The sequence below is a fragment of the Sphaerodactylus townsendi genome, linkage group LG13, assembly GCF_021028975.2.
Source record: "Sphaerodactylus townsendi isolate TG3544 linkage group LG13, MPM_Stown_v2.3, whole genome shotgun sequence".
NCBI lineage: Eukaryota > Metazoa > Chordata > Lepidosauria > Squamata > Sphaerodactylidae > Sphaerodactylus > Sphaerodactylus townsendi.
Window position 1 is genome coordinate 28,985,701 of NC_059437.1, and position 18,164 is coordinate 29,003,864.

Sequence of the window (18,164 nt, forward strand, 5' to 3'; positions counted from 1 at the left end):
CTCCATAGCTGCCCCCTAAAGTTAGTAATTCATTTTTAGAAGAAAAAGAACACAGATACCTTGAACCAGTTTATACTGTATTCCATTACACAGTTATTTTTAGAGCCCACATTATAATAGTCTGATATTATTAACATCATTTTACATATTGGTGTCACTCATCCAATGTTATCAGCACTCCTTCCATGCCTTTATTTCAAACGTAAAGATTATATGTTCCTTAAGGCACGGATCTGTTTATTTATGCTGCAAAGTTCCAAGTACATTATCAGTACTGAATAAATAAAAACTTTTATTCAATTCAGTGTACTTACACAGTGTAATAAACGTCATTATGAAAATCTGCGTCCCCTGGCCCAAGAAGACAGACAGCAGCATGCCCTTCCTGGGAGGCCTGAACACGTCTCCGTGGACCAGCTTCCACCCAAATTCCTCCTGGGCATCCTCCTACAATCACATCTTTATTAGGCATATATCATGCAACAGTGAATTACTACAAGCTAGACGTGAAATTCACTTCCCTAGCATGATTATCTTTTGGTTTTGTTTCTGAGGGGGACTAATTGCATCAGCTTCGTTACTCGCTGATTTTACAACTCCCTAATGGACTGCTAGCTGGGGGTGGAGGATGCAGATTTATTAAGAAACCCTTATCTGAGAAGGAGAAACAAACATTAACATACTTAGCTGGAGTATGCAACATTAATTGATATTAAACAAAAGATTGTGTTTAATTTAAGCTGCATCACAAGCGCTTAGCACATTTATCTGCCTTTTGTCTTCTACAGCCAATCAAGTCACTTTCAAATTCAGCAGCACTAAAAAAAGTACCTCACAAGCCAAATTTCGAATCCATCAGGTCTTACTGTCACTTCCACATTCCAAATAATTTTTATCACAACAAAGTCAATGTAACAAAATACGTAATATAAAATGCCATTTCAAATTAAAATTCTTCCATTGCCCACTTATCAAAAGCCAGCTGAAAATAAAGGTGCTAAAGTGATTCTGGAAAACACACAGGCTCAGATTTTGGGACGTCTCCAGGGAAAGAGAATTCTACAAGATGGGACCTAATATAATGGAAAGGATTTATGCATGTGCTGACTTAAAATACACAGATGTGCATTCAGAACTCTGCATACTCCTGCCTGTCTGGAAAATATTTGTGTAAGTCTTGTTAAACAGGAGAGTGAGACGCATACATAGAAACTCTTAAAACTCAACACCGCAAATAGGGAACAAAATGAACCAATAGGAATGAAAGAGCAATTGGCCATTTCAACAGAATCCTGGTGAGCAATTAGTTTTGTTTTAAAAGGTAAAAGTGGTCCCCTGTGCAAGCACAGGGTCATAACTAACCCATAGGGTGACATCCCATCCCAAATATTACTAGTCAAGACTGTTTCTGGGATAGTTTGCCATTGCTTTCTCCAATCATACAGGGCCATTTGCAAAGAGGGATAAGTTATAGGTCTTAACCCCATCTTTTCCATTCCTGAGTACCCTGGAAGAAATCCATGATCATGGGCCTGCTTTTCCACCCACCCCCCCTCTATTGGGTTAGCAGGAAAGGAACAGAGATGAACAGAAGAGCTGCTGCTTCTTCCCCTTCCCCTTCTCCACCTTCACTGATCCTAGTGCATCCCTTATTGAACTACAGCTTATAACTCAGTCCTTTCCTTCAGTACTCCAAATTCTGTATCAGCATCAGCTCCAGGTACTCTGGTGCCATAACTACCTTCTATCCTTGAAGGAAAGGCATTTTATGTACAAGAGAGTGGGTCTGAGGGCTTCCATTCACTCCCTTCCCCCTTATCATCCCATTAAACAACTAGGTATTTAGAATGAGAGCTTTTGTAGCAGCTGGGAAGAATAACATGGATCATCAATTTGTTAAATATAGGATGCAAACACTCCTGTTGACGCATCCAGAGGTTTGCCAAATTAAATTCCCCACGTGACAAGACAGTTGAGCAAATTATTTCCCCTTGGAACCTGGAAGAAAGTTCCACTCCCACCACTATCTCTATATTGAAAGCCTGATCGTATTTGATTGAGCGAAGGGGGAAAATCAAATTATCTAAACAAGTCATGAAAGCTGAGCTGAGCTTCTTGATTTGTTTCATATTAACCAAGTCACTCCACGCCTTGGGAAACCAGGATTTTTGTAAGCCTTTTCATTAGTTCCAAATGACAGTTGATGAAGTCTGTATTTTGCAGGCTTCTGCTTTAATTAGCTAAGCAAATACTACCTATTTGGTTAAAGTTTTAAAAGCTCTTCACGAAGGCAACCACAGGAGCTGTTTGCTATGCAGACCACCTGTAGCTTTCTAGAGCAACCTAGCAAGAGGAAATGGAAAGCTTCACAGAGCAAATATACATTTTTAGAAACATATTCCTGAAACATAGGACAGGCCTCCCAAGGCTGGAACGAACTGTCACTCTGGAAGCTGGGATTACTGATCTACCTCTACTTAGGTCAGTATTAATTGTTCAATCTTAAACAGGAAGCCAAATGCCCACAGTTTCCTTTCCAGTATTCCAACGAAGGCAACTGCATGCCTTCCTTAGTGTCAAAGGAAACTGCTACACCACCCTTTAGTATTCATAAGCTTACTCACGATTACCCTATCAGTCTTACAGCTCCCCCATGCTTATATGGATCCATTCCCCAAATTCAGGAGCTGTATCCTACTTACAGAAGAGTCCATTTGGTTGTATCTTGCAATATCTTTATGAAGCGTCCTCAGAAGGATCATGGCCACCATTCCAGATAAGAACAGAACTATCACAAGAGAATTCATTATACTGCAAGGGAAGAAGAATGTAAAATTTCAATACAAGTTCTTTCCAAACTCTGGTGTATATCAAACACTCATTTGAATTGTGCAATAAGCAATCACGATGCTAAAAGTTTAGTATTCAAACCACATAGTGTTTCAATCATCATGTTCTGGCCTAAAAGGATAACAGCATTTTACAGAAAGGTACTAAAAAGAGAAAAAGAAGAACAGTTTGGATTTACATCCCATTTTTCTCAACCGTAAGGAGTTTCAAAGCAGTTTACAAACTCCTTCCCTCTCTCTTCCCACAACAGGAACCTAATGAGGTCAATGGGGCTGAGAGAATTCTGAGAGAACTCTGACTAGCCCAAGGTCACCCAGCAGGCATCATGTGTAGGAGAGAGAAACACGTCCAGATCACCAGATAAGAGACCACCGCTCACATGGAGGAGTGGGGAATCAAAACCAGTGCTTCAGATTAGAGTTCACCACTGTTAACTACTACACCACACTGGCTCTAACAGATGCACTGTGCCTGACTTGAAAAGACACAATGCTGCTTCAGATTGCCAAGTGCTAAAGAATTTCAAGCGGGTCTTCCAAATTATATTCATGTACTTCCATCAGAAATTAATTAATGCTCATTAAAAGCTCAGGAGCAGCTCCCAACACTGTCAGCTTCTTACTGTATACTAATCTCAAGACATGCAAACATTTAACTTAAAAGGGAAAAAAATCAGTCCAGATTTTCTGAACTGTATTTTTTTAGCGATAGATACCAGCTTCACACAAAAGACAGCACGCTAAAGCAAACCACAGGACAGCTTTTTTAAGCTGATCAACTAACACCTCAAATTTTCTGAAATAAGATGATTAGAGGGAAATACAGAGATTGCTTTTCTTTAGGACACAGAAGGCACATTCTTCAGATGAAACACAATACTTCAGCTGTTCCCGAGAGAGCGAATACTGAAGTTACCCCATGATACACAAATGCAGATGTAAAAGTTCACTTGCCTGAACATTCATGGTCTTTTTATATACATATCAAGCTACAATTCCCACAATAAACATGAAGATCCCAATCTCCTTATGCTTTTAGGCAAGCCATTCCTTCTAGAATTAAACATCTCTTACCTAAACCATTGAATATTGGTATGAGGCATGGATTCCAAGATGTAGTCCCATCTCGAAGCCCACTTAATGCTGTCATTTTCCTGTATGAAAATAGCAGAGCTAAAATCACCAATGCTACTTCTAAAAAAATTCAAATATTTACAGAAATGTAAGATTCTGTGTCAGGCATTTTTAAAAGACCCAATGCAATACCTGTGTCAGATGTGTGTTGCTTTTTGCTCACTGTGCATGTGTCAGATGTGTGTTGCGTTTTGCTCACTGTGGCAGGGAAGCCACAGATGTTCAGTTTCCATGTGTTTTACACATGCAGTTCCTTCTTTGGAAAACACCAGGGGAACAATTACCCATTCCCACAACAGCCCTTAAAGTCCCCTTTATGTCCCCCAACCCCGAGGAGCAGCATTTGGAGATGCTTTGAGAGGGAGGAAACAAGGAAGTTGCATGCCTGTAGATGGAATTTGTCCAACCTGGCTGGAGCATCTCAATTCTCAATTTCAACAGGAATTTGAATCAATTATTTTAAAAAATGGCCAGGATCCAGAAGCACCAGAGGTGAGATCCAACCAGTTCTTTATTGGATTGCTCAGCCATCTTAAACATGTTCCAGGATCTCCAGAACCGAACAAGCAAGGTAAGATGCCATCTTGCATGTGGCTGCTTCATTTTCAACCGGCAGCTAAGGGCTCTGCAAACTTTGTGAAAGATACTGTATTTGACAGCCATGATGATGGGTGTGCTGAACATTGAATATCTTCACCTCACCATGGCTGGTGTTAAGCAGTTGCCAAACAATTTTGCAGCTGCTCCATAGCTTGAGGTTTTCAGTTTCATTTTCTTCTGCTCTGCAAGCCCCTTTTGCATTTCTTAGGTAAAGATACTCCCACAGGTGGGATCCAGCCAGTTCTCACCACTTCTCTAGAAGTGGTTACTAATTTTTTCTGAGTGCCAAGAAGGGGTTACTAAAGCAACCTCCCTGCCCAATAGGGACTGGAGGTGCACGTGTGCGGCGGCACCACTGTTTGAATCCCACCACCATTGGAACCTGTTATTAAAATGTTTGGATCCCACCACTGGTTCCAACCCATAAATGAAGCTTCTGAATGTTCAAGATCGATCCAAATTTTTTCTGTACTGAAGAACGCTCAGTGATGGTGCACAGGAAGTTCTCTGACTCACAGACAAGTACATAGCACCTGCTTATACCCAACTCAATGTAGACATCACAGCTGATAGTTCATGTTGATGACACTGATGACACTGACCATTCAAAAAAAATGTGACGCCTTTTGGAGGTATCTATTCTCCAAAAGGCATCACATTTTTTGAATGGTCAATGATACAAACCCAAATTTCCCCAAACCTTAAAATCCCAAAATATTGTTATGCAGTTCAATTATGCAGTCAAATTGAGAGAACCAAGAAGCCCCAGGGAACAGTCATGGCATACAGAACCTCGCACTTTGAGGTCAAAGGTTCCATCAAATTTCATTTGAAAGAAAAGGGAAAGTTGTTAGCCTATGAAAGGCTGCTTCACCAAGCACAAGCTAATCATCTTTGCCGACTTCCTCACAAACAGGTGTCTTGCATCACAAAAAGCCAACCTTGATTTCCACCTCCTGGGGCAAGTCTCAACACAGTACAGAAACCCAGCTACCTAGCTGTCTGTGCAGTTTCTCATGAAGTGTCATATTTAATCAGAACATGTATCCAAATGCTGTCAATCAGCCATACAATACCAATACAGACATTTTGTTAAGAGACAGACAGCTCAATCCACAGAGGGGTCGGGGCAGTTGAATGGCAGGCAGGAACACTGCTGCAACAGGAACATTGTGGCACTTCCAAAAGGGAATGGGCTGCAGTGCAGTGGAATGAGAAGGAGAAGGAAAGTATAAGTGAAGGAGACAGATATGGTGGCACTGGGGTGCTGGCATAGAAGTGGCAGGGGAAAAACAGCAACAGAGAGTGAAACAAGGGAAACAAGGATGCTGGAGAGAGAGGAAGGGACAGGGTGAGGTGAGGATGTGGACTGGGAAACAAAGGAGCGGGGAGAGGGAGAAAAAGAGTCAGGGTCAGAAGTTGCCAATGGGGGAAGGGGATATCCTGGGAAGCAGAAAGCATAGAGTTAGTGGCAGAAGACAGCAGCAGCGGTAGCGGTAGCCAGTTCCAGGACTTCTGTGAGGGTGACCACCCCACAGGCCCTGAGGGTCAGGAGCAGGGGGGTGGGAGGAGCAGCCACTAGAGGAGCATACAGAGAGCAAGAGAAGGTGCTAAGCACACACACCCCTCAGTCCACTACGTACCACTAGTAACTTCCTGATGGCCGGAGTTCATGCCCTCCATCCACCCACCAGCCAAAGTTGTTGACTCCATCTACTCACAGCACCCCTCCAGGTAGTCCTGTTCAATGGCTGCCTACATCCACAATAGGATGGGTGGGATACACTGTCAGGGATCACAGGTGGACAGCCCAGGAGGAGGTATGGTGCCGTTACCAGTTGGAAGGGGCGGTGAGGCATCAGGGGCAGGAATGGAGCAGTCGAGGAGCTGAAGGCCTCACCAAGTGGCAGGGCAGTCCCAGTGAAGGGTAAGGGCGACCCAGTCAGGTCAAGGGAATGAAGGACCCAGCAGCTATTAGTGGGGTTGTGGAACTGAAGGTGCTCAACAATGGCCAGTTTGAATGAGAGGGAAACAGGTGCAAGCACCTGGGAGAGAGGGCCATCACAGGGGCCACTGCATTGGGCCATGTCCCCACCACGCCCCCTGCAGGACTTAAGGTGGACATCCCCAAGATCAGGGAAGAGGGACCCTCGGCCAGTGAAATGTCTACTGGAATGACAGGGAAGGAGCCAGGGAAATATCTGGACACCCCAGCCCTGGAGAAACTGGGGAACTCTGGCCAAGAGAGTCACCACCTCCCCCAGCAATGACAGAGAGATCAGAATAACTGCAGAAGTTCTGGAGCTGGCAGGGCTGTCCTGGAAAAAGGGATCTGCAAGGTTGCTGAGAGTGCCAGAGATACCTGAAGGGGGAAAGGGCAGTCGGCAACAATGGCATGTGGAGAGGATGCCAGCCCAACCAGGGTCCAGTGTGCACTTGCCCTCAGAACCTCCACACCCCAACTGGTGATCACCATCATGGGAATGAGGGGCTGCATGACAGTGTCCAGCCCAGGGAGCCCATACTCATATGATGCCCCAGACATGAAGGCTTGGTTGGACCCTTTCCTAAGCCCACCAGGAGTTGCTCCACTGCTTCAAGAAAAAGGTGCCACTCTCAGGGGCATGGTCAGAACAGACACCCATTCTGTGGCCATCTCGCAGAATCTGCGGTGCTGAGCGGTGGTATTCACCCAGCAGTCTGTCCATGACAGCCATGGCAACATTGTCCACAATGAGACCAAGCCAGAAATTTGTCTGGAGCTGGCTCTCACAGAGTCTTGAGGCTCTGCCACGGTGCTCAGTATGGGGCATTCATCCAACCTGTGGAAACCTGCCTGCCCACACACTTCCCAGGCCTGGGCCAAGGCCACCATGATGACAAATGCATTTGGCCAAGATGACAGACAGCCCTGAAAACAGGGCACGGCAGCAGCGAAATGCTGGTCCACGTGGCCAAAGGGCAGCTGGGTGTGCTCTGGGGCCAGTATGCCACATCAGACTCACACCTGCTCTTCTCCCAGCTCCCAGGCATTCCACCAGACTTCCAACATGGTGCCCACGCAGGTTGCCCCCACCAATAACCACTGTCCACGACATGCACCTTCCACTAGTTCTGTATGTCTGGGTTACTTTGCCTCTGCCACCCCTTGGCCATGGAGGCCTCCCGATGTTTGCCATGCCCCCATTGCAAATGGGCACCTGTGGTGGTTGGCTGGGGACCATCGTCCTGAGGGTTGTCAGCATCTGTAACACCCTGCCCATCCCCCTCCCATCAGTTCAGCTCACCCTATTAGGTGAGTCAGGCCAAATGCCCAAAATTACATCTCCGCCCTTTGCTCCCCTTCCACTGAACCCCCCTCCTTGTCCCAAGACAATGATCACACCAGTTGACAATCCATAGCAGTTTATTGAAGAATCTTCCACAGCACTGGCTGCAGCCAGCCCAGGGTCTATGTCCAGGGCACACTCCCACCCCTGGGCCTCTGGCCGCTGCAGGTGCTGCCTTCACAGCTCCTCCATTGTTCCAAATGACGGCCTGCAGGGAGAGTGCGGGGTAAGGCCAGTCAGGCATCTGTCTTGGGCCTCACCTCCAGTTGCCACCAGACTGACTAGCCTTACATTATGCAAAAAGTATCACTTTTTACTCTGCTTCCCCTTACTTTAGTGCAGGCTGGAGAAGCAGCCTGTTCCCTTCAGGCTGAAAATGGCCTGGTGGGAACTACACTTCCCATGAGATCCTAAGGCTCACAAGGTCTCCTGGGAAGTGTAGTTCCCACCAGGCTGTTTTCAGCCTGAAGGGAAACAAGCCGCTTCTCCAGCCTGCACTGTTTTACAAAGATAAGGGGGGGGGAGGGGGGGCGATTTTCCGGCATAACATGCACCCCCTGGCCCCCTGGTATCTCCGCCTCTGCCAGGATATTGTGGCAGTGCCATTAGCGGCTTTTGCTCTCCAGGGTGGTCCACAAGATTAGTCGCTGCCTCACCTTCCCTTTGTTACCAATGTTATTCTCTGCCTGCCTGCCCCGTGCACTTGCACAGAGTCCCATCATCAGCCTACTGATCAGCGGCATCCTCTGCCTCAACACGTCCCCCCGCCCCGCCCCGCCCCACTGAGGTTTGCTGCCACATCCCTGGGCCTTTTCAATTGGGCACTCCTTTGGCATTGGTCCCACTGGAGGATCTTGTGCTTGTTTCAGCCCTTCCCATTGGTCAGTGTGGTGGGCTGCTTCCTAAACGCTTTCCCCCCTTGTGGGCATTCCAGAGCATCCGTGCCTTGTTTTGCAAGCTACACTGAGCTCAATGGCTGTGCCACTGTTTTAGCAGCCATAAGTTCACACAAGAGGAAAGGCACCTATTCTTTGCTCCTGCTTCCCAGGCTGCCCCTTTTGCACCAGCACAGCTCCCTACACCAGTATTACATCTGCACTCCACCTGAACTGCTGCCATTGCACTCCACCTGCCCGCCGATCCCCAGCCACCAGTATTTTGCCCTTTGAACTGGTATTTGGGACACACATGACGGCCTCGCACCACTCCCACATTTCTCCCCACCCCAATGTGGCCTGCCCTGCAAAGCAGAGAGCAGTTTTTCTGTTTCTTTTTTTTGTAAATTAGGATCAGTCATGTTGTATATAAAATTGGCTACTAAATCTTGCGATCTCCCAGGCATGACGATTCATTTGATATTTTCATGGTACATGAATGACGATTCCTGGTAAAATTTGTGGTTTAAACTCCTACAGGTGTATTCATGATAGCAAACATGAGGTCAAATAAAAATTCAACATTTGTCACAAGTGACTGCTGCAGACAGATAGCATTTGCTATATGGAAATCACATTTACAAAAGAGAAACAGATAGAGTCATGGATACTTACCTGAACTTAATGAATTGGGATTTGGGTGCTCAATGCACACCCAGCTTCACCTAAGAAATGTATCTTTGCTTCATGATAAGCTAAAATTGGAAAAGATCAAAAAATTACAGCTGCAAGTAAAGTGCTTTCTTATACTTACTATAAATTTCACAGAGTAAGTGTAGATCAGATCCAGCTTCTCAGAAAAAACTCCAGGGATTTCCATTGGGGGGCCATCACAGGTTAAGTCATTTTTATCTGTGTGTTTGTAACTAAAAAGATAATTATTTTTAACCATATTTCCCAGATAACAGTTTTTGTAAAGGACACATTGATTTAGCACAACATTTTATTTATTTGATTTACAGGCTGCTCTTCTTCCCAACAGGAACCCGAAGCAGCCTCTATCATTCTTTCCACCTCTATTTTATCCTTACAACTTCCACTCTTTGAGGTACATTAAACTGGCAGTGTGTGACAGGCTATCCTTTGGCATAGTGGGGATTTGAACTAGGGTTGTTAGTATCTTGACATATAACACAGATAGGTTTCCAGTCTTCTACCTGATTTGTGAAAACTTCTCAGGTGCACCTTAGGCCAGGTTAAGGCTGCTACGGCTTTTAACTACTGAGGCAGCTGGCCCACTGGAAGGGAGGGCAATACAAACAATGCCCAGATCAAGCTTAATTTCCAGAAGAGGGACAGATTTAAGAATTTTAGTTCTGAGCACATAATCTTCCACTAGCAAAGACAGAACAGGATTTTTGCAAGGTGCTTCAGAGCCACCTAATGGAGAAAGATATAATAGCTGCCATCGCAGCAGCAATAATGCATCTACCCGACTTTTGAGTACTTCAAACTGTTCAATTGCATGCTATGTGGACTCCATCTCAACTCAAATAGCAACACTTTGTAAAACTTTGACAATAATTCAACTCAGCCATTTCTGAATGGCCAACCCCCCCCCCCAAAGCACACTTTGCCTCCCAGAAAAAAAGACACTGTAGTAAGCACTGTGGAAATGGGTGAAACTCAAGCTTGCACAGAAAACATAACAGTGCCCCCTTGTGGTAAGCATTACAGGAACATTGATTACAACATGTCTAGGGTGGAGTGAATTCAGACTGTGCTTCCCATGCTGACTCAGTCTCTTAGAGCTGTACTCATCATAGGCTGTAAATATTTTAACAACTGGGACTCAGTATTAAGAGGAGAAAAAAGAAACCCTTAATAAATAGCAACAAGGGAATAGAAGATGTGAACAGGATCCACATGGCACAGATAAATTTCTGCATTGTTCTTTAATTTCACATTTAGTTAGTAGACACAGAAGGCATATTAAGAACATAAGAACATAAGAACAAGCCAGCTGGATCAGACCAGAGTCCATCTAGTCCAGCTCTCTGCTACTCGCAGTGGCCCACCAGGTGCCTTTGGGAGCTCACATGTAGGATGTGAACGCAATGGCCTTCTGCGGCTGTTGCTTCCCCACCTTCTGAAAGCACTACAATGGGACAAAGATTACTAGGTAAGATGCACAATTTCAGTTACCTTTCAAAACCCAACTCACATTCATTCCATTAACATTTGAATGCTAACAGAAAATAAACAAAGTTGGACTGTAAAAGTCACCTTGTGATTAGTCCTGCCCCAGAAGACCATTGCAAATCGATAGATGCTTTCCAAAAATGCCTTCTGGGACTAGGTAAAGCCATCAGGAGTTTCAAGGCGTCTTTTCAGTTCTGATTTATCACAACCACACACACACACACACACACACACACACAAGTCCATAGCCTTTCTTCAACAGCTGACTGAAGTGTGCACCCTCAGTTAAACCATTTCTTTCCTCGAACAATATTTACCCCAGAACATTTACCTCCTCTATCCCCAAGACATTTTGTTCACTCATTTCAGGGTGTTCCCTTCCCCACCTTCTTCAGGGCAAAAGAAGTTGACTGAGCATCCAAGAAGGCACCCTCACTAGTAACTTCTTTGAAAAAAATATTTGTTTAGGGCATTTATCTGCCACCGCTCTGGAGACCTGCTTGAGGGGGCTCACGACTGAAGGCAATTCCACAAACTATAAACACAGTGACATATATTATCAATATTAAAAACAAATGATTGGTAAGGGGCACAGAACAGGACTCAGGAGGGTGATCATAACTAGTGAGTGGGATACTATGGGAGGAATTGATTCTTCATGTACCCTAGGCCCAAACTGCATTGGACCTTAAAAGGAAAGAACTAGCACTGAATTGTGCCTGGCACCCAGTACAGATCTTTTGGCATGTGGGTGATATGACCTTTAAGTCCAGCCGACCCTCTTGCCCCTCCAACCTAGCTGCTAAATTTTGGACAAACTGAATTTCCTAGATAGATTTCAAAGGTGGCCTCATGTAAATCACATTACAATAATCTAGCTTGGATGTGATCACAGCATGGATCATTGTGGTTACATCACACTTTTCAAACAATGGCCACAGCAGTAACAAGTCAAGTCAAGATAACACCCAAGGATTCTTTAAAATTCAAATATAAAACTGCTTATCTTCTAATTAAATCTACAGCTTGCCACAATGACATCTGGAAACCAAATGTGATACCAGTATTGCTGTTTTGAAACGTATCCAAGAGAAGCCAAAAACATGACAGGCCAATAAGTTTACTATCCATTCAGTTTTGAGTCAGTTTGAGGTACGAAACACCAACGTAAGCTTCTTTTCCTAAAGAATGAGTTGGGTACAATGAGCTACCTTATAGAAAGCGTAATATTAATAGTTTATCTGCCTTAGCCCCACAGCAGCCAACTCTCTAAGACATCCCTGAGCTTCTACCACAAATCTTTCAACCAGAGATGTTGCGGACTGAACCCGGGACCTGTCACTATGGTCTATTTATGCTACCAGTTTACACAAATAAGCACTACTGAGCAAAATAAGCACTACTGAGCACTGCTAACACAGTGAATAGCCAAAACCAAAGTTAGTCCAAGTACAATGCTCCATGCAAAGTGATACATCGCGAAGAGACTAATTACCTTCTGGGCTCCAGCCTTGCTGCAACTAGTCGAGCTCCAGGCCAGTTCTCCTCCTTTCCACTGTGATACATGATAGTAATATCAACATGGTTGAAGAGGTAGAACGTATTCTTCTTGTTGAAGTCAGCCTTGAAGAGATATTAAAAAGTGTTTTGCAATACTGTCCTGGCACTGGTAGTAGCAGCTATAAGCACTGCCACATGTTTAAAAACAGCACACGCGAGCACAACCCTGGGATGCTGAAATTTTGCCATTAGTTTGCATAGAAAATGAACTGCATAAATCCCCATTCTGTTTTTTTCAGAGAAGGTGCAGTCAGGAAGGAGAAAAGTTACAATGTTCATCCCCCAAGTCATGTCTTGTTTATGTCTGGGTCCACATCTCTAGTAACAGTCAGAATCCAAAAAAGGTTTGGGCATACTCACTGCAATGGCAGACAGGGGGAAGAGGAGATACATTTTAGTTTGGACAAGCACACCACCACCACACACAGACTTCATTCATACAAATTGCTTTTGAAACTCTCTTCAGTTACAAAAGCTGTAGACACAAAGCCAACTAAGCTGCTGAGTGAAAAATGTACCCCCAAAGCTCCTGGACACATGATACCAGTGGGGTGGCTCTTAGGATCCCAGACAAGCATCCTTGGAACATTTCATAAGCACCTGGCTAATTTTTCCAGTGATGTGGCAACCTGTGATAGATGTTTTGACACAAATAATTCTGAATGTCATGTAATGTATAGGGATATTCACTATCAAGCCTGCCAGCATGGCCAATTGGCCATGCTGGCAGGGGCTGATGGGAATTGTAGTCCATCACATCTGGAGTGCCAAAGGTTCGCCACCACGGGTCTATGTGTATGTCTAAATAATTGCACCTTAGAAAGAGGGTATATAGAAAAATTGTCTTTGGATACTTCTTTCCCAATACATTTGGATTTTAATGAAGGAACAGTAGTGTCAATGGCAACAAGGCTAAAGTCTGAAGGCAAGTGAAAATAATGTTGGAACACAAACACACCTTTCTTGGAGAGCATACTAAGCAGACACACTCCCCAGTTCTTGCCCCACATGAACCTTCCCTCCAATGGATAATTCAGATTTTACATTTTTTGTACTTCTTCACTTTCCCCAAGAATGCACCAGTTATTTCCAATGTAATAGGAGAAGCTCTTCATTTGTAACCCAACAGCTCTGTTTGCAAAGCCAAGGAAGACGTCTGACAAATTTGAGCACTTGTCCAGGCATACCATAACTATCTTTCCCAGGACAAGGTAATAAAGTTAGATTTGGGGAAATAGGTTGTAGAATCTTTAAATTAAAAAGTATTCAGAAAAACATTCCCAAATATGGAACGCATTATTTTAAAAATAAGTGTAGGACAATTACAGTGCGATTGGAGTGGGGGGGGCGGGGGGCGGCGTACTGCAACCAGGGATGGCACAACCATGCTGCAACTATACCACCTCCTAAGGCAGCAACCCAACAGTAATGCTCTTCCTACCTCTGTGAAATTCCCTATGCAGCAAAATGGGCTGTGCCAATGTTTTTTGTTGGTGTATGTTTATGCCACCAAAAGGGGGCATCCCCAGGCTGAAAGGGTTCAGGAAGCTGACTAATGCCAGCCCAGCACTGGGAATTCTGCCTTCAGCACAGTTGCAAGCTCCTGCACCAGATAAGCAATGCCACCATAGTTGTGCTGGCACTCGGACCCTGCTGTGCAGCTCCCCATAACTTTGCTGGTGCAAGGGGCATTTATGCAGGCACCAAGGCTATGCTGCCTCCTGAGCCCTTCCCCCCACCCTTGTGGACTGTGGTAGGAAAAGGGAAGCCACTTTCCTGCAGGTGGCAGGACAGCTCCCACTGCTTGAGCTCACTCTCCTGCCCTTATTCCCCAAACCAGTGGGAGAAATATCTGGGCAGAAATTATGTCACACGAGACACCAGAACATCAGGCACATTCTGGGAGTACTTATCATGGAGCTACTTGGGGATTCCCATAGCATTGTCTGACACACTGACATCACAGGTGGATTTTTGCCTGGATGTCATGTCACACATAATGGGACATCAATATCTTGATGTGTGAAAACAATTTCAAAATCCCACCCCGCTTCCACCAAATCTTTCCTCAAGGATCTTCTAAGCTCCTAGAATCTTGAGCAAGCAGGTTTGGCCTCCCTCTGGACCCTTTGACTGACTGTCAGCTGGTCTCAACATTCTACCCTTTCTGAACAATGTTTCTCTCTCCTCAGGCTATTGCTGGAAGCCCCCCACTCCCCCACACCTTAGGCGGATTCCGCATGGACCAAAAACAGCAGTGTGAAACTGGTGTAAAATGGTTTAACAACGTTTTCAAACCACTGTTTTTGGCCCATGCGGCATCCACCTCAGTTAACAAAGTTGTATTTTTCTGCATTCCCAGGGAGTTGCCTGAGACACCTATCCAGTCTCCAGTGCAGTGTTTTCATCATCCACAAAGGGGACTGTCAATATATTCAATACAATAACCTCAAGTTTTCTTTCATGTAAAGCAGATGCAATGATAAAGAAGTCTCTACAAAGCTTTTTAAAAGTTCAAAACTGTTTGTTACCAACCGTCAGCAGTGTGATAAAAGGAGACTGTTTTCACTGTGTTTTTATTTTATTTTTATCCCCTCTGGGACCCAAAGATTTCACAAAGGAGCTCAAAACAGGACTAACTAGAATTGTAATATCAGCAACCATGGCAATCAGTTGATTCCAACTGTTCTAACGATGTATCTGAAAACAAGCAGGGAAAGAAACAGATGTGCCTCCCTACCAAAGCAGGGAGTGCCTCTGCTTCATATCCACCCATCAAGTCTAGATGGTAGGGGAATAAAGAGCCCAAATTCTTCAGATGAACAAGATATTTAAAAGTTGCACATAGTCCTTGAAAAGGCAATAATACTAAGAACATTTACCAAGTCCCATTAAATTCAGTGGGATTTATTACTGTATAAATTTGTTTAGTATCAATCCGCATGATAAATGTTCTGTATTTTACGTCGGCCCAGAAAGTACCTTCTAAATGTCTCTGCTGGTACTTTATGATTTACCAATAAGACAGAATTCTGAAGAAAATGAATTTCAACAAATTATTCAACAACAACAGAGATATAATGAACACTTACACTCATGACACAGGCATCTTTAACCCGGCCAGCTGCAGTAACAAAACACCCAATTGGAAATCCTGGATTACAATATTTCTGTCTGTCTTCTACATCATAACACCAGGTTACCGGCATATTATCAATAATCCTAAGAAAAAAAGGAAATCATTCAGAATTGTTATAAAAGTGCTATAAAACATTGCATAAAGTAGTACTATTTGGCACATTCAGGAACAGGAACACTCAATTATGATCAGAACAAAGAAATTAGCAGGGCAACTGGCATAAGAATACGGCTAGGCTTTCAAAATTATTATTCTTGTTTTTAGAGATCTGACATTTTACAGAAAGTATAAACTCACCAATGGTGCTGGTAATTTAACTGCATCCCTTTCTTCAAAAATGCCAGCTTGCTTACATCTTCAGCCTTCTCTGGGTCATAAGATTTCATGCAGACCTTCTTGCATGTTTCTGGTTTGTTGAAGATAAACTGTAATAAAAACAGACTGTTTGTTCCATGCGTTTGAGAAAACTTTCTTTCATTCAAAACTATTCTTCTGTTATCGTCCCTGTCATCAAAAAGGAATCTACTCTAATATAAAAGCCAACATTTAACATCTTGCACCTCTGGGAAAGGGCGGGATCAAAATATATAATAAAATAAATAAATAAAGGCCTGTAAATTATGCACAAATTTATTTTCTGTCCAGTGCTCTTTCCACCAAATTGATGCCTCACATATATCTACACTCCCTGTACAGAGGGTGTTAGATTACAGGGGAACAACGTGAACATGTTAATGCATGTGGAATTAATCCAGTGTGCAAAGGTTTTTGCTGCAATTTAGGGGAATTTATTTTTGGAATCTATATTTTCAAGAAAGTGTTTCTGTTTCTAATAAGTTGTACAATGGCAAATACACTGAAGAAGTGGAAAACAAATAGTAATCAGAAAGGCATTTTTATTCTTCTAAATTCACTTAGCAACCTCATTGCATGTTGATCTAATCCATGAGTAAAACAACCTCAGCATATTTGTGCCAAAAAGCAGCATGCCATACTATTTTGTTCCTCACACTGGGCTAGTTTGCCAACCCTTGTCCTCCCCTGTCCTCCCCCGACTTTATCTGCCAGCACACCAATACCTTCACAGGTGCATGGAGAAGGTTTTGGCACTCAGATCAAAAAGGATGCCTACCACTCATCTAGTTCAGCCCTTTGTTCCCAAAAGCGGCCAGCCAGATGCTTTGAGAAGCTCACAGAGGGAGCCGGAGCTATAGCAGAAGCTCTGCAAATGTCATAAATAAATATAACTGATTCTGAGCTATATCCTGAAGTCCATTAACAATAATACCTTTCACCTTGTTAGAAAACAAGAATAAGTTTTTACTGATAACTTCTCATTTTACACAGTTTCATAACCAGGGGCAAGAACTGCTGCCTGTGCAACAGAGCATACCCACCATGCATGCTTGTAAGTGGGACAATGCTTACAATCTATTTACAGGACATAATGTTTCACTGAAATACTTGAACCTAAATGAGCCCAACACACTCCAGTATTTGTGAGAAAGCCTTGCAGAGCAGCAGCAATGCAAATGACTGGCACAAAATTCTACAGGATTTAACAATACACAACAGGATTTAACATCACAACAGAGCATCCAAATAGCATCTAAAGGCCACAATAACCTTGTAGGGGGATGAAGCGATTCTCTCTCCAAACAAGACTTGTCCCAGGTTTTCAGAAGGTCTTTTCTCAGTTGCATCTTGACAAAAATCAAAACTAAGGAGAACGAATACATTTTTAGCATTAATATTTAAAGAGTCCAAGGAGACCGAGGCCCTGCAGGATTAATGTAGATCTGCAGGATTAATGTAGATCATCAGAGCTGTTCTACGAAGCATATGGTTGAAGTGGCAATAGTTATCATCTTTGACCTCCCCCTCCCATATGACCATCAATTAGTCCACCATCGGATAACTGCATTGTATGGTTTTAAACATGCTGATTATATTGCACTGATCATAGTATAGTTTTATTGTGTAAGGAATGGTACATTATTCTATGTTGTGATGTATTGGACATTGTTTATATGATCTGTTGGAAACTGCCCTGAACCTGAAAAGAGAGGGGTGGTAGAAAAACCCAATCAATTATGAGGTGGGCAGCCCAGTCTAAGGGGAGGGCAAATCCCCCTCTGGAGCTGGCACATCCCTGCGGCAGTGTGGTTGCCCACCCAGCTGGTGCAAGGGGTAAAAAGAAAGCCGCTGCTGGCTCAAAACACTGCGCCGGCATCATGGCTGGGGGCAGGGCGGGGCCATCCTTCGTCAGCCTCCACTGCCTGGCCAAGCCCGGTGCGCTGGCAGAGCCGCTGAGAGAAATAAGCCACCATTTTCGTGGTGTATCCGTATTCTTCCCTATAGGCTTCTTTTGTTTGTTTGTTTCAGGGCTTCTTTTGTTCTTATTTTTTCAGGCTTCCTGTACCGTGGAGAAGACCTTTGGAGAGTCTTCTCTGCCCTCACCCACCAGCCGACTCGG

At 44.0% G+C, this 18,164-nt stretch overlaps 1 protein-coding gene across 1 annotated transcript in view; it reads right to left on the reverse strand.

The window, feature by feature from the left end:
- LOC125442755 (transmembrane 9 superfamily member 2-like) overlaps positions 1-18,164 on the reverse strand; it is a 46,812-nt gene that overhangs the window by 23,124 nt on the left and 5,524 nt on the right. The window contains exons 3-10 of the mRNA XM_048514405.1: positions 17,315-17,408; positions 15,986-16,113; positions 15,642-15,771; positions 12,485-12,612; positions 9,602-9,713; positions 3,924-4,003; positions 2,703-2,811; positions 315-447 (exon numbers count right to left, since the gene is read on the reverse strand). Coding sequence (XP_048370362.1) covers positions 315-447; positions 2,703-2,811; positions 3,924-4,003; positions 9,602-9,713; positions 12,485-12,612; positions 15,642-15,771; positions 15,986-16,113; positions 17,315-17,408 — 914 coding nt within the window. The remainder of the gene's footprint in view (positions 1-314; positions 448-2,702; positions 2,812-3,923; positions 4,004-9,601; positions 9,714-12,484; positions 12,613-15,641; positions 15,772-15,985; positions 16,114-17,314; positions 17,409-18,164) is intronic.